The following is a 25,509-nucleotide window of genomic DNA, read 5'->3' as shown; positions in this document are numbered from 1 at the left end:
CTGGAATGCCATAAGAACATCCCTCCTAACTCGATTTATATAGTTGAATCATAACAATTGTTCCTCTATCTATTTCGAAAAAATATCGGTCTTGCAACTATCAAATTATATTGTAGATGGCTTTCCCACATTCATGTTTCTATTTCGTTTTCCCATATTTCTAGTGCTCATTAGCAGCTAAAATTTTTGTCAATATCTTATATTCAACCCTACTCTAGGACAGTAGTTGTTTCCTTTTGCTAACGCAACGGCGAAGTGGTGAGGTCTACTTGTGAGAAAAGAATTGCTTGTGGCGTACGTAAAATCGTATGTAACATTTGTATTGGACTTCACGCACAGCAAACGTATAACTGAAAACGCGTTTTATAGTACTTTCTGTATAAGTGTTCCATCTGTACGTGCATTCCGTAAGAAACAACATAGCGGTCAGGATCTCACATACAAGTGGACGTATATAACATAGCTGACGAAGGTAACATACATATATGTATGTAATATAAGGAAGACTGTTAGACATCCTGCAACGGCATAATGTAACATCTAAGAGCAGTGCCTATGTAGCATACGGATAACGAATACTCCGTACTGATTTCTGTAGTAAGCAAGAAGATACCGTATATTTGTACAATATCCCGCTGTCCGGAGAACGGATTTTTCTCAGTGTATGCCTGGCTGGAATGAAATTTATATTACAGATTCATATAATCGAATATTCCAAGACTCTAGAGAAATTATTCCAACTTTACAACTGTGTAACAATCCTAATTTTGATTAACTGTATATGCACATCTTCCATGCTCTGCAATCAGAGACTCTATATGTCGTGACATCGAATTGAACAGGCATTACATATGTTCCTAAAGAACCACCTGCTACGTTGCTTGAATGCAAGCTCGCAAGACATCGACACTATATTGTGGAAGACCGTGACGAATTAGATGCATTATAACCATACCACATGTTTGATGGACCACATATCGGGTGATCGTGCAGGCCACGGAAGGAAGAAAAACAGCCATTCTTCGGAGGACCATTGAACATGTCGGCACACATGTGGCCGCCATTCTTTGATGAAATATGGATACAGAGCTGTTTCAAGCATGTGTATAACCTCGGACTCTATAAATTCCATGAAATAGCAGTTAGTAAGAAGATTGCCCTTAATGTGTTGACGCAGAGAAGTCCAATTCCGTTATCCTACGGCAGTGCTGAGCTAACATTTTGGAAGACGTAGATGATCCTATGCGAATAAGATTCCGGTTGTCTTGTGGTGTTGTCACATTCCGCAGTTCGCTTCTCAACCGTCGTTGTATGCAAATCTGTTGTTCATCGCTTCCGTACTCATCACCACACTGGTGGCATCTTATGTATGTGCACCAGTTTAATTGCACAACATGACGACCATATGTCTCTGTTCGTAAGCTCTTTGTTTACGTTCCGTGTCTTAAGGCGGCAGACTACTAAATATTTTTCAAAAGCTAACAATTTTTCTTTTGCCAGTTTTTCGTAAGTGAAAAGAGATAATGAAATGTAATTTACCTCAATAATAGATAATGCTATTCTACACCCGAAAATATGAATCGGAAGAATTTTCAGTGTTGCCATCTATAGAAACTACAGTGTGACCAGAATTTGAATTACCCAAAAATCTAAGTTAAGGCAGCGACTAGAAGAATGAACTCAACGTTAATTGATGACTTACCATGTTGTCTATGTTCCTTGTTAACTACTTTTTAAATAACATTTGTATGTATTTTGTAATAACTTATTTATTTTGTAATAATTATTAATGCATATCGTATACATACATTACCATAGTTTTATAAACAGCTACCATCTACTGAATATAAACTATGTTCTGAATACTAGCTGTCGTTATAAATACCAGTACTAGTAGTATATACAAATGACACCACTAATAGTATATATAAATACCACTACCAGTAATATAAATATCCCTCCTACACACCGTGTCTACATATCTGTGCACAGACGTTATCGGGAGAATGAATACCCAATTCTTTCCGACTCTCCAGATTTAAACACGAATCAGTTAGTTCTACTACAAGAAAAACTTGCAAGACTCAAAACTGAGTTAACTGCTCCAAGTAATCTCCCCATTAGTGTCATAAGCAGAGATGGCTTCAGCAAAAGAAACGCTGCTCGTCGTATTTAAGGGACTTGATAATGAATTTGAAACAATCATAACCATGAACCATGAACTAGCATCCCAAAAGGATGGGAATGAGATCCAAGCCATTATTCTAGGCCTAAAGAAAGAGCTGACGTTATTGCAAAATAATATCAATTCCAGTTCGGTGTAAAACCTTATTGGAATTCTTTGTGAGAGACTTGACGCGTTAGCGAATGTGAACCCTAAATTATCATCTTCAGTCAGCTCTTTGCAGTAAGCACTAGGTAAGAATCTGACACGTGATGAACTCAATGAGATCAATACAAATCTTCATATGAGTATTGATTCGTTTAAGGAAGGTCTCAAGACGCTTCGTAATGGCATTAGCCAACTACTACTTTATAACAACCGAGTTCAAGTAAGATTAGAGAGTTTGAGGTACTATTAGCTACCACACGCCAGATCACCAATCTTCAAGTTGACCTCAAAGCATTGCTAGAGGTTGTTCGCAATACTTCTCAGATCAAAATCTTAAAGAATGCCTTAGCTGAGCTTAACAAACGAGTCGATGAGTTTGAGTTATCAACCGATTTAATCTTCTTACAGCATAGTTTTAGCAGCGATACAAACTGACTTCCTTCGAAAAGTATGCGTAAGAAAAGTGATCTGGTAACACTTCAAGAAAATTTAAACACTTTATTTGAAAAGACAAGCAACTTTAATGAAATTTGGAAACACTTGATTTGTATTGAAGAGACAGTAAATGGATTACCACATCTCAAGAAGTAGAAGCGATAAAGTGTAAAATAATAAAGATTGAAAAAGCCATTGAAGAAGCTTAAAGCCTATCTGGCATAGTCAGCACGTTAAAGGTTCAAATTGAGACGCTTTAATGAAGTGTTTCTTTGCTGCCCACAATGAAAAATTTAACCGCAATACAAGATGCCTTAAACGGAGCTACAGAATGAAGTGAAGCAAGCTATTCAAGAACATTCAAAATTTATATCGGTGCAAAGAGTGATTGAAATTGTATCTTCACTTCAAGTAGAGCTCAAAAATTTAGAAAATCGTGCGCAAATACTGTACATGGCGAACTTATACCAATACTACTAAGGTGGCATGAAGGCTAAAGACGATAAGTTTAAAGTTGCACCAAATTAACTATACATAATCAGTCCCATGCTTACACAGTATGTGAGGAGAGTATGGAGTGGTAGTAGAATACTGATGTTATATTGAGTTTACCTCAGCTAAAGAGGCTCAAAAAGCAAAAAAAAATATCGGTTTTATTTTTTTTTCCATACCAATTTTGTTAGAAACTCTTAGTACATTAGAGAGTATAGCAGACATTCACTTGCAATTGCGAAGAGAATGATATATGCAAAGAAAAACCAAGCAGAACTGACATAATCAAATTATTGAAGTTGCATTTGTTTCTCACGTACAATGCAGATCAAGAACTTCAGTGAAGTGCTTATGGCAAATGAATTACCTACCACACCATCACAGGTATTGTCCGTTTTGTCTCACACCATTACCACAAGGGTACTCTTGTTAGGACTATGATTGGTGGATATTGCCAAATGTCCGATGTTATTAGGTAGAAGAAGAAACAAAAAGAAAAAAGAAAGGAAAACAAGTGAGAATTAAATATATAATATTACTTTTTGTGATGAATTAAATAAAAGAAATCTGGAGAAAAGCGGACGTTTGGTAACTTCTTTTCCTCTTTCAAACCGAGGGTTACCTATTGTTTTCTTACATTTATGGTCTGTTATTCCCTGATCTCTGGTGTGTGAGGTTCGTGGTTTGATCACAGGCCAAGCTAGTTTGTGGTGGACAGCATCGTGTCCGTGAGTTTTCTCGGGATACTATAGCTTCCTCCTATATTATCATTCCACCAATTTTTCCACCATTATTCACTTGCCTTAATCATCGCCTTCCAGAGCCAAACGGGTATAATCGTGAGACGTTAAACTGAATGATTTCATTTTACAGTTTCGAACTCTAAATCGGTGTCGTTGTCCTCATCATTAAAAAAAAAATCTTATTAACACATTATAAATAACAAGAATATATCCATTTCCTCATAAACGTAATAATTTAAATAATGGAGTTGTCATTCGCCAATTCTCAAATCGTTATTGATTTATTTTAACGGAAATGACTCTTAAAAATCTTATTTTATAATTATTTAATGCATATCTACAATTTATTTGCAATTCAAAAACTGAAAAAAGAGTGCCTCAAACTAAAATTGTCGTATATTCACCAATTATCATCGCAAGGGCATTATCTCATATGAATGGCACTAAGGCTTAAATTACCGTATTCATAGTTCATCGTATGATTAGCAAACCTGATTCAAGCAAAGATATCTGTCCATGAGGCACGAGCAAAATTATTATAAAATTGGGATATTCATACATATTTATATGCTAATTTTGAGATCATTTTTCTCGTGACCTCGTGGACGGATATGTTCAAATACAGCTCCATTGGATTCACTATTCTCCAATTGGTATAAAGAATCCAGTTAGAAATTCATCCAAGTATGAACACTTGCAAGGGCGCCGATTTCTCTGTAAATTTGGGGGATCCCATTCAGATGCAGACCTCATATATATATATATATATGAGGATTTTAAGACAAATTGCATTCAAATTATGCCAAATATTGGATATTCACAAATACAATAGAGGGGTCCACATGAGCTTTGGGGGGCCCGGGCCCCCTGGCCCCCCAGGATTGGCGCCCTTGAACACTTGTAACCAGTGACTCTTTTCTATTTTTCCTATCATTAACATGTCTTATGTCTTTTTCTTTCTTTATTGATTAGTTAATGATTCGTCGCAAATTCAACGACATGGCATTTGGCGAAGAACTGGAGTCAGCGGAGGTGTTGGCTACGTTTGACTGTGTGAGGCAACCTAACATATTCAAAATCTTCAAGAGATATATAACATGTATAGTGCGGTGGCCTGAAGACGGTAGCGAATCGAAAGACAGAATTACTTTGGTAAAGGTGTATCAGGGACCAGACGCTAGTGATACCAGATACGGAGGCGTAGAAATGACTCCTCATCATGTGTATATTGAAGGAGTATCTTCATATCTTAAAAAATTGGAGTTTACAGTTGAAATTTATGGATTTAAAGTGAGTAAAATTCAATTAACTTTCCGATTTATCAATATTAGAAATTGTTGTATTTTTCTTAAGCTTCATTATATTCGGAGCAAAATAAGAAACGGATTGACTTTTGGGGGAGCAGTGTTGCCATGTTATCACACCGATGTGTTCAGCTGAGGCGTTCGTTGTGCTTTTTAGACCTCGGTTGCTAGCACGTTTATACATGTAGGCCTATTACAAGGCGATAACATTGCAATGTTGCTGTCCCTTCCTTTAATACCATGATGTATATGATTAAACTCTTTTTCCCCTCTGACTTCAAAACCCCGTCATGTAGTTTTTCTTCTCAACACATATTTCCATGTGATTTGGAAAAAGCAATTCGTTTCTAATTTTGCTTCATATATATAATTGAAAAATTTTAGTTGCTCTTATTAACAACCACTATACTAGGGTTTTCACATCTATTGATAATTATAATTACACTATTTATCCAGTAGCGGCTAATGTTAGTGTTGCAGCGTTGCGCAACGACCAAAGTATTTCTAGAAAAAAAATATTATTAGCAATAGTAATAAAGAACAGAAAAAAATACTTTCTGATACTCCCATATATACTTTAAATAACATATTTTTTTTTACTTCTGTAACTGTCCGTTTCGTTAATCCGTTTTAAAAAGCGAAAAATAATCCGTCACAGAGTCTCTAATTTATATTGTGTTGCAGCTAGCATGCAACGACCAGATTCATTCAGCGCGGGAATTGGAGCAAATGTTAAGTCTCCTTTCCCCTATCTCAGAAGTTAAAGGGTCTGGTCGTTGCAGTGCTTCTGCAACACAGCACGGCTTTCAGTGAATGAGAAGGTTTTTCGCGCTAAATAAGCTTTCTGAATTTTATTTCACTAGCAATTAACAAATGGAATTTGTTTTTATGCATTCATATTTTTAAATTACGGTACTTATACTGAAGCAAATCAATATAATGACAATTAAAAAAAAAAAGTGATAGCAGAATTACAAAATATGAAAGAAAATATTTAGTAGAGCAGAAATCAAATGAAAGTAGATCCGCATTTACAAGTTAATTCTTAGCTTATATAGATAACGAAGATTTCTTCTACAGTAATTTGTGAACCAAATATTAATAAGTGAATATGCAGAACCCCCTCCCCCTCTGTGGATAGTATTTTAGTATATACATATTTCTTTTATAAAATAAGTCTATTTTATACTCTTGATAAAACTTTATGGTGGTGAAAGCCACATTGAATTTGGAACTAGTTAGCAATGCTCAGAGGCGTAGCCACGAGGGGGATCCACCGGGTCCGGACCTCCCAAAAATTTCGAAACTTGACTAACATTTGTAGACTTTCCTAACGAACTATACTTGTTTAACAAAGAAATGATTGATGTACGCTAAATAGTTTATTTTACGCCTCATCATGTACTCTTTCTTTTCTTATAGAAATAATCGTTCTATCATTTTTTTCTAAAAATATAGGTGACAGTAATTAAGAATTACTTATCTTTTCGTGTACAGTATAAGACAGGTTCGTACAGACGTATTGGACCTTCCTCAAATACTTTGAACCCCTCCCAGCTAACATGTTGTTCCTATATCTGGCGGGTTTCAAGGTTGCTTTCCAGAACGTTGATAAACATTGTTTCGCCTCATGTGGAAGTATATTGTGTTCATCGTGCATTGCGTAACAACCAAGACGGATGATTTGGAATGTAGTTTTTTTTTTTTTTGTTTTACGCACACACACTGACATATGAATAGAGTTGCCAACTCTGTAAAATAACCTCAAAATCCTTATGATATAGGTCTCAGCGTTAAGTATCTCTGTTCAGACCTATCCATGGAAAGGAAATGTACTATCGTGAACAAAAGTGCATTAACACATATATTCTGTATGTCCTTAGAACATTCACTAATAAGCTTAATAGATACATTGTGCTATAAATGAGAAACTAAAATTGATCAATAGGCATTGATCAATTTATTGTATTTACCAGTAACTACCATTTCTTTAAAATTATCGAAACAGATGAACATAAATATAATAATCTTTACGTGACAATTTTGGATTTAGAAAATGAAATTCACTCTTTAAACATGAATTTGAATGCAAAGCCGGCCAGTTGACAGCCCTATGTATGAATATCTAACATTCGCAATTCATATACCAGTAACTCTTTTTGTATCAGCTGTTTTGGTTATTAGTTATTAGATTTAATTTTATTGTGTGTGCTTTAATTCTGTACATAACCTACAAATTCTGAATGAATTGCATACCATGACTTCTGTAAATAACTTGCAGAAAAATTACCCAGCTTTCAACTGAGAAAAATCTACAATTAAGGCTTAGACAAAACAAGCAAAGTGCAATTCAGGAGAGTGTTCGAAAAAAAAAAAACGGTTTAAATTTACAGGACATCTTATGGCAGTAATGTTGTATGCACTAGATACATTTCCATAATTTATTTTAAATTTCCCTAGATGAATTGTGAATAAAGCGTGTTCAATGTACATTTTTTTTATAACATTAACCTCTGCTACGAACTCTCTTCAGTCTACACTCAAGAGGAATTCGGATCACTGTCAGGGACTGAGTTTGCTAGAATGAATTGTTCACAATAATCTAGAAAAAATATTTAGTGACTCTACAAAGCTTCTAAAATTAATATTACCTGTACCTATGGCATCAGTAAAAGAAGAAGAGTTTTTTTTTTCACATCAAAAAGAATTGACACTTTCAAGAAATTGAATGTCCCAAGAAAGGTTATCACCATTGGTTATGCTTTCCATCGAAAAAGACCTGACAATAAGAATACGCGAGTTCAACCAGCATGTATTAGACAGATTTGCTCCAATCAAAGAGAGAAGAATGAACTTACTAATTAAAAGGTGATTAATCGGATTAAATGTTCTGCATTTTTTTATTTTTTTAAAACAGAATTTTATTTAATTTAACATGTTACATAGCATTTGCATCTAAAGTTATGCTGATTAGTCAATGAGTCCACTTTATATCTTCTGTCTCCGATCGTTCGTACTGCAACACCCAAAACCACAACCCACCGGCCGCCACTGTATTTATCCATATCAAAATTGTTAGTTTTCGGGTAATGCATACTCTTGTTCACAAATACTTTAGCATGTATGGGTAACCAGGACAAGAGTGAACGCTGGGGCAAGAGTGAAAATGCTATTGACGAAGAAGTGGCAAGGTCAGTAAACAAACGAATTTTTGAAAATTAGTTCGGCATGACACATGTAGGAACAGAAGAGGAGGGGAGCCGTGTGCGTGCAGTGTGAAGAGCAGCAGAGTAGAAAGTTTGTTGCAAAAGGAAAGAAGTAAAAGATTCGTAGGTAAGTGTCACAGTTTATAACGTAGTTTCAGCTGAAGGTGCAGGATTGGAAATATTTGCTGGAAAAGCTGTATAAGTTTGTATTTCTTATCAGTGGTACGCAAGAGAAAAAAGTTCTCTGGCGGGAGATGGCAGGCAATTATTGGAAGATACCTGAAGCGGGGCAAGAGTGTATGGGGCAGGTGTGAACGTTCACACTTGCCGCTTGTTTTAAAGTTGGGTAAAGAAAATGTAGGAGCGAACGCGTAACATTGAGTAAAAAACATTTGCAAGGTAAGACAGAAGTTGGCGGCTATAGACTAGTAGCAGAACGTTTGCATTATCGTTTAGAATTTCGCAGCCCGAGTTGTTGAGCATATGTCATGTCGCACTGGAACACAAAAGAAGCTAGAAATGCGCATCAAAGTCATCCACACTCATAGGTACACCCACCCAATTCAATTGGAAATTGTTTTCAGATACACCAAACGGTGAAATGAGGATTTCCTGTATCATATGCGAGTGGTCTCACGAATAATGTTCCAATCTTAAGCAAAGGAAATCTGTGTACGTGTGTGACCACTGTGTGCACTGCAAGTAACATTTTTGTGCTTCGTGATGAACGTTGAACCGATTTCTCCTATTTTCATATTTTGTAATTATAACATGTATTATATACAGTACTGTAACATTTATTGGCAGTTCCATTTGACACTAATCTCTTTGGTATTACATAACTTCTTTAGTTCCATGTAACCAGTACATATATATCTATGACTCAATGTATTTTTTGGTGTTTATGGCTACGTTTCTATGTTTTGATTCTACTGTACATCGTTGCCCCAACCATTGTTTACTCTTACCCCACCACATGGGGCAAGAGTACAAAATTTTTCCTTCGTGAAAACTATGTTATTCCTCTGTATCCTCTGCTTGATTTGCCGCAATTAAACTCGTGTATGTTATTAGAGATAACAGGCTTTCACATAGAGAACATATTGCGTTTTTCTCTGTCACCATTCCACCACAATTCTTTGATTTATAAAAACTGCTCACTCTTGCCCTGGTTACCCATACTGTATAACTGATATATTTCCCAATAATTTTGTGTTCATACACAGAGAAAAAAAACGTATGTGGCGTACGTTAAAACGTAGGTTACATGCGTAAATTCTGTAGTTTTTATACTTAACGTACGACCATATGTAAAATCCTGCAGCAAACGTATAACTGAAAACATGTTTTACAATATGTATTTTCCGTATAAGTGTTCCATCTATACGTATTTTCCGTATAAGTGTTCCATCTATACGTATTTTCCGTATAAGTGTTCCATCTATACGTATTTTTCGTATAAGTGTTCCATCTATACGTATTTTTCGTATAAGTGTTCCATCTATACGTATTTTTCGTATAAGTGTTCCATCTATACGTAGTTTCCGTATAAGTGTTCCATCTATACGTATTTTCCGTATAAGTGTTCTATCTATACGTATTTTCCGTATAAGTGTTCCATCTATACATATTTTCCTTATAAGTGTTCCATCTATACGTATTTTCCGTATAAGTGTTCCATCTATACGTATTTTCCGTATAAGTGTTCCATCTATACGTATTTTCCGTATAAGTGTTCCATCTATACATATTTTCCGTATAAGTGTTCCATCTATACGTATTTTCCGTATAAGTGTTCCATCTATACCTTTTTTACGCATGAAAGAAAGAACTGTGTATAGGTGGTAAGGATGTCACATACAGATGAATGTATGTAACACATAGCTGACTATGTAACATACGTATCCGTATGTAATATACGGAAGACTGTTAGATGACAAACATCTTGCAGCACTGTGATGTAACATCTAAATGGGAAATAGGGAGTTCGTGTGTAGCATATGGATATCATATGCTTCGTACAGATTTCCGTAGTAAACATATTGATTGCGCATATTTATACATTATACCGCTATCTGGAAAACAGTTTTTTCTGATAAAAAACAGTGCAAAATAAAAGAGAGCAATAATAATTACTCATTTGCAACTGAATGCTCTGTGACGTTGCAGTTGTATGCTCCTTTTCTCAGTAAATACCCCGTCGAGGAATAGAAACACGAAGAAAACTGACGTTGACAGAAGATAGTAGCTGTAGCCAAAAGAAATATTGATAGCGTATTCAATTATTTTACAGACATAGTACTCGTTCATTCGTGTATAGGCATACATTACCAACATTGTTTTTTTCATTTTTCTATATCATCCCTTTTCCTCCTGTTTCTCTCTCATATTTCCCAAATAGTAAAATCGTCCCAGTTGCAAACCACTTACCTAAATCAATACTGACTTTATGATTTTCCGAACTTTGGGTTATATTTGAAAATGAGTATAGACATAAAAATTACAGTATTTCCTGAAGTTTCCGACCTGACACTGTAATATCTCGCACTGGTATTAAGTCGTTCATGGCATATGGTGCCATCTATGAAAGAAGTAATGTACCAGTTTCAACTGGGTGTAGCTGCTGCGCCAGTTCGATGAAGGCAGACTTTTGTATCAGTTGCTGTGCATTGAGTGCATACTGCATAACATTGGTCCAGTCCATACACCTGTCGTTCTTTAGGCTGAAATGAAATACGATGGACTCAAGGAGATACGGCGCCCATCCTACAGCCCCGACTTAGATCCCCTATTCTTGAAAAGAAGAATAGACATTAAGATGGCAACAGCAGAGGTAGTTGGAACTAGAGATGATACTTCTTTTCAGCGAATGGTAAAGCTTCATTCACCTGACGATGAGTATTGATAAAGTTTTTCACTACGACCAATCAGATACTTTATTATGGTATATTTTTGCTCCTCCTCAGTGAAATCCATCACCTCAGAACAATGACGAAGACAGTTTTTCTGTACAGACAAAATTAACGAATAATCAATACAATTAGACATGACTACCAATTTAGTGATTTGTTCACCAAATGGTTTTTGTTGGCTTTAGTAAAAATTCACTTGATAGTTTGCTGTTTTTGGTTAGAAGCTCACGCGACCTGGAATTGATCCAGCTACCAGAGGTGAACAAGCACTCACTGATCACCGGAAATAGAGTAATTTCCTCAAGTGTGTCTTTCCTCGACTCTCCACACCAGAATCATTACCTATAGGGTAAAATGCTATCCGCCTTATGCAGAGTCGTTTTGACGTATGATTAGCGTTACACTAACAGCTTGACTACTGCAGGAAACATGTTAGTCAAACTCTTTAGTATGGCAGAGTCGACTCTGCATAAGCGTCAGAACGACTCGGTGGCTCAGTGGTAGAGCGTTCACCTCTGGTGCTAGGGGTCCCGGGTTCGATCCCAGCCCCCGCCAAGTGAACTTTGTGGTGGACAAATACCGTGTGCGTGAGTTTTCTCGGGGTTCTCCCGTTTCCTCCCACTTTCTTCATTACACTATTTCATTCATTACTCATCATCACCGTCTCCTTTAGCCTAATCGGCATAACCGTGGGACGTAAAACTCAAAGAATATACAAGCTTAAAAATACTTATCGACTCAGAACGAATTTTAATGTCGCTCCCGTAACAACCCCGTTTGCTACTTTTTAATTATTTTAGTTTTCGCATTTCATTTAGGGTTGCCATATTTTAAAATTAGAAAAGCTTGGAATTCTAAACCGTAAGTACTGATGTGAACTTGTGTATTACAAATACTGGGATCCTTCGGACTTTTTTTTTTTTTTTAGTGATTTCTTTGTTAAGTGATACTTCAATGCACTTTTTGTAACGCAACTACAGTAAAACAAATTTAGTTTTTGCCTTTAATGTTTTATCAAGTTCAACAAATGTGAGTCTCGCATTGTAAGATACAAAGTAAGTATTACAGTAACATATCTATAATTGTAAGGATATATGTAAGGCAAGTTAAAAAAAAACAAGCGATATATGGCAGACATTGTTCATACGGCTATCTCTCTAAGAAACACAAAATAATTTATATGAAGTCATGAAGCCATAATTCAAGTATGTTTATCACAACATCCACAAATGAACATTCATTCCTATAGAACCTCCAGTACAGTACATTAAAAACACACAAACCACACAAAGAAAATCACTGTGCATTACAGCAAATCTCTTATTAGCAAACGGCTCTTCGTAAGCGCACTGGGCAAATAGCTCACAGCCTGAGCCAGAGCGCGAGTCCAGATTTAACTCAATCACGATTGAGATTGACACAGAGATGTAGTAGCTGTTTACGTTGAATATAACAACACTTTATCAACAAAGTTGTCTTAGATTTTTCTCCAATCCAAAAAAGCGGGCAGTTTTTCGTGATTAAGAGATGATTAAGCTGGGGACGAATAAGGGACCTGAAAATCGGATGGTAGCCGCTAAAATCGGGTAATATGGTAACCCTAATTTCATTGGAAGAATGAGTTTTTAAATACTAATTTAATAAACTGTTCGGTTCTTCAAGGCATAGAGATTGTTTTTGTTTATTAAAGGGAGCAAATAGGATAGCTCAATAGCTTGAAAACTTTCAAAGCAATAATAATGATTCATGTGAAATAAAGCCGAAAGCCTATGACCTGCCGAAAGCAATACTACTAAAAATTGGTACAATGGCAGTCTACACAAACACAATCAATCCACAATTCAACGATGGTGCATCCAGTTCCAGCGCCTCGGCTAGTTGCGTCATCATCGATGATGACTTATTTTAATTCAACTGATAATATCGTTGCATGGGAACCAGAGGAACGTAACTCCAAAAAATGCGGTTTCTGCTTTCTTCATGTTTGAACATAATTTTGAAAGCCCCACTTGGTAAAAATAGAACGCAACGCCATCTGTTCTCCATGTCGATCATCTGTTGTAATGTAGCTCAATTACCATCTTATTATAAACACATCTTTCTAAGAAAATACTATTTTTGTCCTCTCGCCTGTAAATTTATGAAAATAAAGTTACGTTCCTCTGGTTTTCATGCGACGATATGGCTGTTGACTTTCACAAATCAGATAAGTTGTTGATGGATTTTTGATTGTTAGTCTTCAGCGAATAAAATTCAACATTTTAAATTTTACTATAACTCACTTATAATCCTACACACAAAAAGAGGTTTAAAATCTACAATATGGGTCATATGTTAGCAGTTCAAAATCTAGCAATTTTTTTGCGTCAAAAAGCTTATTTCTGAAGCAATCTAGCCTATTTTCTTCAGAGGTTATTGGCAACAGTGGAGGTCACTTGGAAAGCTTTTATGTTTCTGTATTGTTATGCCGCAATGTACTAACGTAAATTTATTTCCTTTCGTTGTGTTGTGTTGTTATTAAAGAATAAGTTTTAAACCGTTATTGCCCATTTTTCTTTCGAGAGGCCACTGTCACAAGTCCAAGTTACCTTTACATGCTCACTAATTGGTTATTTCCACAATTGGAAGAAGTAGAAGAAGGCAATGACTATTTTCCAACAGATAGAGCACCTCCTCACTCGCATTTACATGTTTGGGAACATCTGATTGAGCGGCTTCCAGGAGGATGGATTGGAGGTGTCGGAAATGATGATAATGTCTTCTACAAGTGGCCACCGAGGTCGCCTGACTTGTGGGCCGTGCCTTCTTTTTATGGGGTTACGTAAAGAATTGTGTCTATGTATCCCCAGTGCCTCCAAACCTGCAAGAAGTGCAGGTTCGTATCAGTGCTGTAAGTGTCTCTATGTACCTCCGATTGCATCAAACCCTGCAAGAATTGGAAGTTCTTGTATCAGTGCTGTCATCCAGCCCATTTCATCACATATGTTGAAGCGTGTGTGGCGTGAATGGGAATATCTTCTTGATGTCTCTATCGCCTCTTGTGGGGCCCACATTCAACGTTTATGAGGTATTGAACAAATATGTGAGTTTTTCTTTTAAATGTGACCAATTTCATTTAAATACGATTATGCAAAGCGATGTAACATCACTTTAAAGTATGATTGTATTTTTATAGACACCCTGTGTTTTAACTAGTTTCGCATCCTCAGTTTTTCTTACATTTCAAACCAGTAATCGGAAATATATGTATAGAGAGATAAACTTTATGGATTTCCGCTTGGTTGCCCAGACCCTGAGTGATTTGTTTGTTTGCAGTTTCCAAAGTTCGAAATGCAAGTCAATAGAGTATTCTGTGATACTACACGTCTATCCAATATTTGAGTAATGAGATAGTGCCATACCATGCGGGTTCAGTTTGATTGAGGCAACCACACATTGAAAGAAGTTACATCAGTTATTGCACAAAATATTAATTTTACCTTGACCCTGCATGTTGTGGTAGCATGTATTTGAAATATGATACTCAAGCTTACAAACGACAGCCCTATTACGAAGGTCATATGTGTAACATTGATTGATAATTTGTTTAATTGCATTCGTTATTGGCTGATCGGAAATAGTTTGAATTTGCTTTCATTTTTATTTTATTAGAATATTCTTAATAGCGTGGTCATTAAATGTTTGCCTTTGGTAATATTAAGCGCTAGCTCAAAATCCGTGCGTTAGCGTCTATCCCTTTCGAAGAAGCTTTTACATGTTATACTAATAAACAGTGATGCCAACCTGAAACGTTATAAAATCCCATCTCGAGAGGCAGAAATTCTCATTTTGGTCTTGAATTTCCCACTTTATACTAATGAATGTTTAAACATACATTTTGTCGTCAGGATTTAGTATGTGCATTATGCCTTTAAGCCAGCTAATGGATGTAACGACACTGTAAGAACCTCCTACCAAGTGAACTTTGTGGTGGACAAACACCGTGTACGTGGGTTTCCTCAGGGTTCTCCCGTTTCTTCATTCCACCATTTCATTCATTCCTCATCATCACCATCTTCTTTAGCCTAGCCGGCATAACCGTGGGACCAGGATTGCCAATATTACTTAAGAAAACTAGATTTTATCACAAATGAGTGCATAACATTGTTAAGGAATTACTGACAAAAAGTAAAGCTCATCATACAAAAAATTCAAACAAAACAACTTTAATTTATTTAATAGAAACAAAACAAAAAATTGTTAAATTGATTCTATACATAAGACTGTGCGTGTAAAAGAATGAGATATTCCTTTGTAAAAATGACCCAGTAAAATATTGACTTTGAAAATCGATAAATCGGGACAATATGCGTCCCGACAAGTGTCCGGTCGGGATGCGGGACAAGTAAGTCAGAAATCAGTGCAGTCCCGACAGAATTGGGACAGTTGGCAACCCTTCGTGGGACGTAAAACTCAAAAATTTCATTTAATTTTTTTTTTTTATTCTCCGATTATTTAGTGTGTAACATTTTCCAACTTGGTTGTTTCGCATTTCGTATTTTATATTTTTAGGTTAATTATTTTTTTCTTTTTATTAAAACAAAATACCAGAGCATGATTTATTTGGCTTGGAGGTTTTTTTTATTACTAGTTACGTCTTCTGCTGTTGGAAACGATGGCTCAGTGGTAGAGCGCTTGCTTCTGGTGCGCGGTGTCCTTGGTTCGACCCCAGACCAAGTAACATCGTATCCGTGGGTTTTTTCGGGATACTCAAGTTTCCTCACACATTCTTTTATTCCATCCTTATTCAATTGATTTAATCATCGTCTCCTTTGGCCTAATGGACGTAATCGAGGGACGTTAAACTGAAAGATTTCAGTTCACTTTTTTAAAGTTCTGAACTAGCATACGTGGATTTCAGTTTGCTAACAAAATTTGACAGTTTGCACTGATTTCATATTGAGGACTCATTGGTCTACTTCCCGTCCATAGAGAGTTGTATTGAAGTCAATGAAGTACACACACATACATACACACACACACACACACACACACACACACACACATATATATATATATATATATATATATATATATATATATATATATATATATATATATATATATATATATATAACACTGTATATACAGTATGGCGCTAAATTCGTTGTACAAAAGCAGAGAAGTGGTTCTTGAGAGTAAAACAAACAAAAAAGTTGCAATAAACATAGGGCTAAAACCTCATAGTTTACGTGTTATAGGCTGCCGAAAACATGAAAAAGTGAATTTTAAAGGTCCATAGCTCCAAAACTATGGGACCTACTGCAGTCGGGTCAAGACTTCACTTAGGAACTAGTATGTGCTCTATCCAAAAATACATGTTTTAGAATCCTAAGGTACTCACACAACAGTTTTTATGGAGGTAGTTGGAGAGTACTTTATATCATAAGCCCGTAGTCAAATTCCCTCCATAAAAATTGTTGTGAAAGCACCTCAGGATTATGTAACACGCATTTTTGTATTGGGCACATACTAGTTCCTAAGTGAAGTCTTGACCCGACCAAAGTAGGTCCCATAGTTTTGGAGCTATGAACCTTTAAAATTTATTTTTTCATGATTTCGGCAGCCTATAACAGTAAACGATGGGGGTTTCGCCCTATGTTTATTGGAACTTTTTTTTTTGTTTTACTCTCAGGAATCACTCCTCTGCTTTTGTACAATGAATTTAGTGCCATACTGTACCATAGATGGCCATTTTCCATTGGGCTCGCTCGCGCTCGCGCTCACTTCTCTCAACTGAGCTCGCACTCACTCGCGCTCGCGCTCACCCGTCTCAGCTGGGCTCGCGCTCACTCGCGCTCGCGCTCACTTCTCCTAACTGGGCTCGCACTCACTCGGGCTCGCGCTCATCTCTCTGGACTGGGCTCGCGCTCACTCGCGGTCGCGCTCACTTCTCCTAACTGGGCTCGCACTCACTCGGGCTCGCGCTCATCTCTCTGGACTGGGCTCGCACTCACTCGGGCTCGCGCTCACTTCTCCTAACTGGGCTCGCGCTCACTTGCGCTCGCGATCACTTCTCCCAACTGGGCTCGCGATCACTCGGGCTCGCGATCACTTCTCCCAACTGGGCTCGCGCTCATTCGCACTCGCGCTCATTTCTCTTAATTGGGCTCGCGCTCACTCGCGCTCGCGATCACTTCCCTCAACTGGGCTCGCGCTCACTCGGGCTCGCACTTACTTCTCTCGATTGGGTTCGCGGTCACTGGGGCTCGCGCTCACTAATCTCAAGTGGGCTCGCGCTCACTCGGGCTCGCGCTCAATTATTGAGCCCGAGCCCGGTTGAGCGTGAGTGCCGAGCTCACGAGCGTCGGGCTCGCGAGTTTGGACACCTATGATACAGACACGGACAATGACACGGAGAACCAGTCGTATTAACAAATGCTGAAACAAATCTTCAATTATGCGCTTATTCACCTAAAAATCACCTTCACTAACATGTCTGCTCACTAGGAGCGAATCCCCAGCGTGTACGTTAACATATACTTACGAGAGAATACCTATAACGACGAATGATGTACTCAGATTTTGAGTACAGTTTCAAAAGTTCATTTCCGTAAGCTGTAAAGGCAGTAATTGCTGTGCTATCACAAATTGCTATCACAAATTAATTGCAACTTTTGAGTTGCATACACACAAACTACTAGGGAATGAAGAGCATGTACTAACAAAGAATACACTGGAAAATGAAATAACATGTTATAACAAAAATTAAAATAGGATGATAATCGATACAAATGTAGAGGATGAATATGGCATGTCCGAACTTCGCCAAGTATGGTGGAAGAAGCTATTTGTTTACTTCTTCTTGACCAACCGCTAAGAACATTTATAAATTCATATGTGGCTTTGTTATTCGCAATTAGTACATTCAAATTCACGAACGATGACGAACTGAAGGGTACGAAGGTACAGTTGCAAGTAACAACCATAGTCATAATAATATAGTTCAACTAAACAACGTTGAAAATAGTGGACAATCAGGTTTAAGTAGAAATGACCAAAACTGAATAGTTTTGCATCGATCATTCCGAAGAAATTTGGAGTTATACTGAGCATAGTTTGGGGGAGAAGCGAGCATCCCCGGTGGATATACTTCAGCTGACTTCTTTGGGGGGGAAGAAAATGTGATTGAGGGGGAAATTCCCCTCATCTCTCCCGGTAATTTGCACCCTACATATATATATATAGATAGATAGATAGATAGATAGATAGATAGATAGATAAATAATTGGCTTGGGGCAATATAGTGCTAAGCCGCATTTGTAAAAACAAAATCTACCCGTTGCTGTTGACAAATTTGCAAAAATTGAGATTAGATGGCAGTAAATATCGTAAATGGTGTTCTTGCCTTCATTAATTTGTATTGTAGTGCAGCGATAAATTTCGTCGCACAATACGTATAAATGTGGCTTAAAGTTATATTACTCCAAGCCCTTCATATATATATATATATATGCAAGTTAGTTGGAAACCTGGGGCCCGTAAAATAGTGTTTCTAATCGAGTCCCACGTCTTGTAATTCCATTAGGTTATCTTTTCTCTCTCACTTGAAGAAAGAAAACTAATTTTTTAACGGTGACTTCCCTCCGGAGCAGCCTCTACTTTTCATTATGTGTTTGCTGTTTGAAGGCATATTGTCCTGTTACAATACAGTAAATATGAACATTTCTTAATTTAAGTCAAATTTAAGAGTATTAAAACTGAATTTTTGAAATTGTGCGTTGATTATAGCCTGTAATTTGTTAAAACAAAACACCTATCAAAGAAAATTACAAGTTAATGAAAGGTCAAGCAAGATGTTTGTGAATATGAAACTTACATCATAATATCACTTTGAGTCAAGAAGTTATATATGATAAGCATAATGATAATGATAATGATAAGCATAATGTGGTTCTAGTTTTCGATTCATCTTTACATTTCTTTAAGTATATAAATGCCAGTTTTTAAATCGCATAACATAACGGAAAAAATAGTAGCTACATTATATAAAATGAGGTAATTTTACGAACTGCGTTAAAACAGGAAATACAATTATGTTAAAATATTGAGGTAGTTTGGAATCTCTTGCCTGTCAGATGTCAATTAACAGATTAATAATTTCCTTCTATAACAAGCAAGACTTTATTTTACATGAATTAAAGACCAAAATATAAATTCAGATTATGCTCTTTCGCAGGAGACCAATCCGACAAGCTTGGAGCCTTATATAAATGACAGCGTTTTGGTACTAATGAAAAATACAACTTACGGTATAAATGTTAATTTTCGACCCATGTTGTGTAGATGCTGGTCGATTACTCGACGAGATGCTGGTTGGTTGCTCAGATGATCCTTGGTCCTCTCCCTTACCTTTTTATATTGTATAAATTTCCTCAGTCAGACCCTGAGGTTCTCCATAACAGCCATGTTTGTTCACTTAATTACTTTCTACGCTACGTGACTGCCGGAGAACCTCATTAGTCCACGATAAGTGTGACTGTTTATCCAAAATTCTTTTGTAACCTAATTTAAGTACACATACATTTTTTACATATAATTACTAGAAAACAGTGCTAGTTATTTCACTAAACTTTTTTGATATATTCCTTTTTGCAATATGTTGAGCTTTTTTTTTTTCTCAACTCATGTCATAGTTCCATTACAGTCCCCACTGACGAGGAACTGTTCCTGAACATCACCGTAGTGTGTGTCACTCCTTTTTTTTCCTCAACTCATGTCATAGTTTCATTACACAACTGTGAGTTGAAAAAAAAAAAACAGAAGTGGCTCAGTGGTAGAGCGTTCACCTCTGGTGCTTGGGGTCCCGGGTTCGATCCCAGCCCCCGCCAAGTGAACTTTGTGGTGGACAAACACCGTGTGCGTGGGTTTTCTCGGGGTTCTCCCGTTTCCTCCCACTTTCTTCATTCCACCATTTCATTCATTACTCATCATCACCGTCTCCTTTAGCCTAACCGGCATAACCGTGGGACGTAAAACTTAAAGATTTCATTTTAAATTAGGTTACAAAAGAATTTTTGAATAAACAGTCACACTTATCGTGGACTAATGAGGTTCTCCGGCAGTCACGTAGCGTAAAAAGTAATTAAGTGAACAAACAAGGCTGTTATGGAGAACCTCAGGGTCTGACTGAGGAAATTTATACAATATAAAAAGGTAAGGGAGAGGACCAAGGATCATCTGAGCAACCAACCAGCATCTCGTCGAGTAATCGACCAGCATCTACACAACATGGGTCGAAAATTAACATTTATACCGTAAGTTGTATTTTTCATTAGTACCAAAACGCTGTCATTTATATAAGGCTCCAAGCTTGTCGAATTGGTCTCCTGCGAAAGAGCATAAATTGAATTTGTATTTGGTCTTTAATTCATGTAAAATAAAGTCTTGCTTGTTGTAGAAAAAAATTATTAACCTGTTAATTGACATCTGACAGGCAAGAGATCCCTAACTACCTTACTATTTAAACAATTATGTCAATTGACGAAGCTATCGTAAAATTTAAAATGTTTTGCGTTTTTTTTTTTTTTTTGTTTTTTTTTTTTAGCAATTAGTATATGATACCTCATTTGTCCGGAAGACGAGAATACATACCACTTAATCACATTAAATCAATATGAATATAAATGCCTGGTAACCCTTAGCTGTTTCGTTAGGTATGTGCTAAACTTCACTGTAATATGATCTGATAAATCCGTATGAAAATATTGTGACAAACAACACCAAAATCGAGTAGTGGCAAACTGAATGCTATCGTTTCAGAGTAGATTTCGAAAAAATAAATAAATAAATAAATAAAAAATAAAATAAAAAGACTTTAAAGGAAGGAAGTGGTATGTATGTATGTATGTATGTATGTATATACAGGGTATCCAATATACAATGCAACGCGGAGTTTGGGATAGTAGAACTTTTGAACCTGAAGTGATACACGAATAATGGTTATACCAAAATGAAGCCTTGTTCATGTATATACTTTTAAACTAGGAAGCATAGATTGAAGTACACTAGGAACCACACAGTGTTGCTACATGTAACCGAAGGTGTAAATCAATTCTTTTGCAAAATATGTTAATTGAATCATAACTTATACGTATGGATGTTCTGTCATTAATTTTCAGTTTGTTTAGTTGGAGTAGCTTGGAAAGTATGGAGCAGAAAAAAGAATTTTTCATGTCCACCGATAACTAATCGGATGAGGCCCCTGTAAGGGGTTACTGCTGATGTTTCAATGCATCAAAAGGTGTGTTAAGGATATGTCTACGTTATTCAATTCCTGAAAACAATGAAAAACAAACTTTGAAATTATCATGATAAAACGTTCACTTACATGCACCCGGTAACACTGCTACTATCAGAAATGAGTTACCAGCTCTACAGCGGATGCTGGGAGTGTCCTCTGTTTTGATTCAAACACTGGTTCACACGTTTCACCAGGTTGGCAACAACTTTACGAAGATTAGAAGTGTTAATGTTCTCAATGGCACCGCGAATGTTCGTTTCCAGGTCTTGAATAGTTCGAGATTTGTTCTTGTATGCCTCTTGCTTTAAATAGCCCCATAGAAATGAATAGCAGTGTTGCCGGATGCATAAAAGTAAAAACAAATTTCATTATAATTTCAAAGTTTGTTTTTCATTGTTTTCAGGAATTGCATAATGTAATTAGATCCTTAACACACCTTTTGATGCACTGAAACATCAGTAAAGTTGCCAATTCAGAGTGTTAATTTATGAAAACTACGATTTCCCTAGTTACCCCTTACAGAGGCCTCATCCGATTAGTTATCGGTGGAAATGAAAAATTCTTTTTTCTGCTCCATACTTTCCAAGCTACTCCAACTAAACAAACTGAAAATTACCGAAGAACATCCAAATATATGAGTTATGTGTCAATTTACATGTTTTGCAAAAAAAAAAAAAAAAAAAAAATACACCTTTGGTTACATCTGGCAACACTGTGTGGTTTCTAGTGTACTTCAATCGTTGCTTCCTAGTTTAAAAATATATGCATGAACAAAGCTTCACTTTGGTATAACCATTATTCGTGTATTACTTCAGGTTCAAAAGTTCTATCCCAAACTCCGGGTTGCATTGTATATTGGACACCCTGTATATTTCTCCTTCTGGTCTATTTAAGTGTCCCTTGCTTTCAAATTTTCTAAAATATAAATATAATATTGCTTCAGTTTTTTAAAAAATAAATATTAAAATTACATAGTGCAGTAATTAAATTTCGCGTAAAATACATTTAAAGATCTCAAGAAGAATTCAGTAAAATTAACTTGCTAAAACTGTCGTTTTTTTTTTGTTTTTTTTTTAAAAGAATAAATAAAATGTTTCGTAATATAAATTAATAAGCTAAGAAAAAATTATGTTACATGTATTTAACACTATTAAGAGCTACTCTTGTTTGTTGAGATTTAAAGAACCTACAATTAAAATAATACATATTTCGCTCGACTTTTCTATGAACGTAAGCTTCACATTAGTTGCTATATATAAATTTCTTACCTTGTAGGGTCAAGAAGTTTCCTTACTCTATGATCTATTAGAAAAAGAAAATGGCCATGGAATTTGCAAAACAAAAACAAATGCCAGCCTCAAACACCATTGATAATAAGTATGAAAAAATGGGATTTCCAATCCCAAAGATGTTTCGACAATGAGATCACAGGTCAGATGTCAAACATTCGTCGAGTGGATAAATATAATACACTTCAGATAGTACAGAATGCACTTTTCCTTCATTTTCGTTTGCATAGCGGTTAAAATCTTGCAGGTCGTTATAATCTGGACTTGGAATACATTTCTTATATTTTATTCCTGAAGCAAACACCTGTTTAATGTCGGTCTGCAACATAAGCTCAGCTATACACTACCGTATGTTTACGCGCGTAAACTAACGATGTGAGTTTATGCGCGTCATGCAGTTCATGCATTGTGCATGAATTTACGCATATAAGCTGAGGAAAGCAGTTGCAGAATGGATCGATCGAAAGCAAAGTTTTAAGGGTGGGTACTACCAATGTTATATTGTTGAGAAAAAGAATAAAGAAAAGACGCTAAAGAAATAGGTATGTTTGGACAAGGAATAGGATTTTAATATTAGACAAGGAAGGATAATCCAACTTTCACAGATTATATCCAATTTTTATTTAGATTGTGATGGCTCAGTAGTAGAAGGTTCATCTCTGGTGCGTGAGGTATCTGGTTCGATCGCAGCTCGTATCAAATGGGCAGGGGTGTAGCCAGCAGGTTTGTGTAGGGGGGTCCGTCGTTTTTGAGGGGGGGCAGCTACAATGTACAAAGCCAAAAAATGTGTTGCTTCTAGTGTTTTTGAGGCCTGAAAGAAAGGAAAATTTTGGTTTCCTTCTGGAAAACTAAAAACACTATTTTAGCTTCTTCTTCTTCTTCTTCTTCTTCTTCTTCTTATTATTATTATTATTATTATTATTATTATTATTATTATTATTATTATTATTATTATCCATAAATTATATTCAAGATAGTTTTTATTATGCTTAATCAAGAACTACTGTCCGGGACCAAACGCTATACTTTTGTGCATAACTATAAAGGTAACCAAGAAAGTTCTGTCCCTTTTCGTGGATGTCTGTGTTCAATTGGACCTCACACCGTGTGTTGAATGCGAGTGGAGATAAGGCGAAGGTCAATTGTTGGTGTGTATATCCAACCATACTACCTGGTTGTGGCAATTCAGATACACCGTAAAGACAGAGGGAACGGCTTGGGTACAAAACCTCGCGGCCAGAACCTCGCGGCCCAAAACCTCGCGGGACAAAATCTCGCCGGGCCAAAACCCCGCCTGGACAAAACCTCGCCGCCCAAAACCTCGCCTGGCCAAAACCTCGCCACTCAAAACCTCGCGGGCCAAAATCTCGCCGGGCCAAAACCTCGCCTTGCCATAACCTCGCGTCCCAAAATATCGCCATACCCAAAATCTCGCCTAACCAAAACCTGGTTGTAATGATCGCGCGACACAGAATCTCGCCTGGTCTAAATTAAGCGAGACGTAGTGTCGCCTGGGAAGAAATGTTGTCAGGATAAAACCTCTTCACGACGATTTCTTCAATGTAGAATGTTCTATCGCCAGATTTACAAAACTTATTAGGTTTTGAAACTTGACATGTTGTATAAATCTTCTTGCTCCACAAGGGCACTAGCTCCAGATAAGACAATATTTTGCGAAATGCATGCCCTAAGGAGGAATGGAATGGAATGCCTTGAATGAATTTTGCCGTTCTCCAGATCTAAAGAAACTACTAAGCATAGAACCTTTACGTTTTGGTACAAATCTTCTCCTTGTACCATAAGAAGGTATGTTGCAAAATGCTCCTCGTAAGGGAGTGTTGAAGTTTGGATAATTCTTGAACGTTGGCTTGATCTCAGGACCCACGAGGTTTTGGCGGCGAGGTTTTGTCCACGCGATGTTTTGGGTGGCCCCGTGTCATTTTCCTGTTTCACTTTTTATTATGTTTATTTATCTCCAACCGTTTTCTGTTGGACTTCGCTTATCAAAATATTTCTAAAACTGGTTTACTGGTCCCAGAATCTAAAATTCAGAGTAGGGGTGGGGCGACTGCCCTCCTGCCGTACTGGCACCTCTGTCTAGCGGCTGCAATATGAAGCTATTCCACGCCCTTTCATATGGTTTTAGTTACATTTACTTCGGACTCTTGACTGCGAAGACATTAGGTTTTTAAATAAAATTAATTTGCTGAGCAAAATTGAACTTTATTGAAAATGAACTTGGATTCATTGTCCTCTGAACGTCCTAAATATTACTTTACTTCAATAAATTATTGACTTAAAAAACAACCAATTACATAGGCTTGCAGAAAATATTCTAAAGTTAGCACAACATGAAGTGTCCTTCAAACATTACTTTTGAAGCAATGGTTTTAAATGCAGGTACTATCAATGTTGTGTTGTTGAGAAAAAGAATAAAGAAATAGACATATTTGGACAAAGAAGTGGCTAATATTTAACAAGGCAAGAAAGAATAATCCATCTCTCACTGATTAT

General features: G+C 36.7%; 1 protein-coding gene across 1 annotated transcript in view; it reads left to right on the top strand.

The window, feature by feature from the left end:
- Positions 1 to 25,509, top strand: part of LOC145694537 (uncharacterized) — a 105,187-nt gene that overhangs the window by 32,120 nt on the left and 47,558 nt on the right. The window contains exon 4 of the mRNA XM_081770852.1: positions 4,975 to 5,292. Coding sequence (XP_081626978.1) covers positions 4,975 to 5,292 — 318 coding nt within the window. The remainder of the gene's footprint in view (positions 1 to 4,974; positions 5,293 to 25,509) is intronic.

The sequence above is a fragment of the Thermobia domestica genome, chromosome 9 (genome assembly GCF_964235325.1).
Source record: "Thermobia domestica chromosome 9, izTheDome1.hap1.1, whole genome shotgun sequence".
Lineage (NCBI taxonomy): Eukaryota > Metazoa > Arthropoda > Insecta > Zygentoma > Lepismatidae > Thermobia > Thermobia domestica.
Note: the sequence above shows the minus strand (reverse complement) of the source record. Positions and strands in the feature narration are given on the sequence as shown.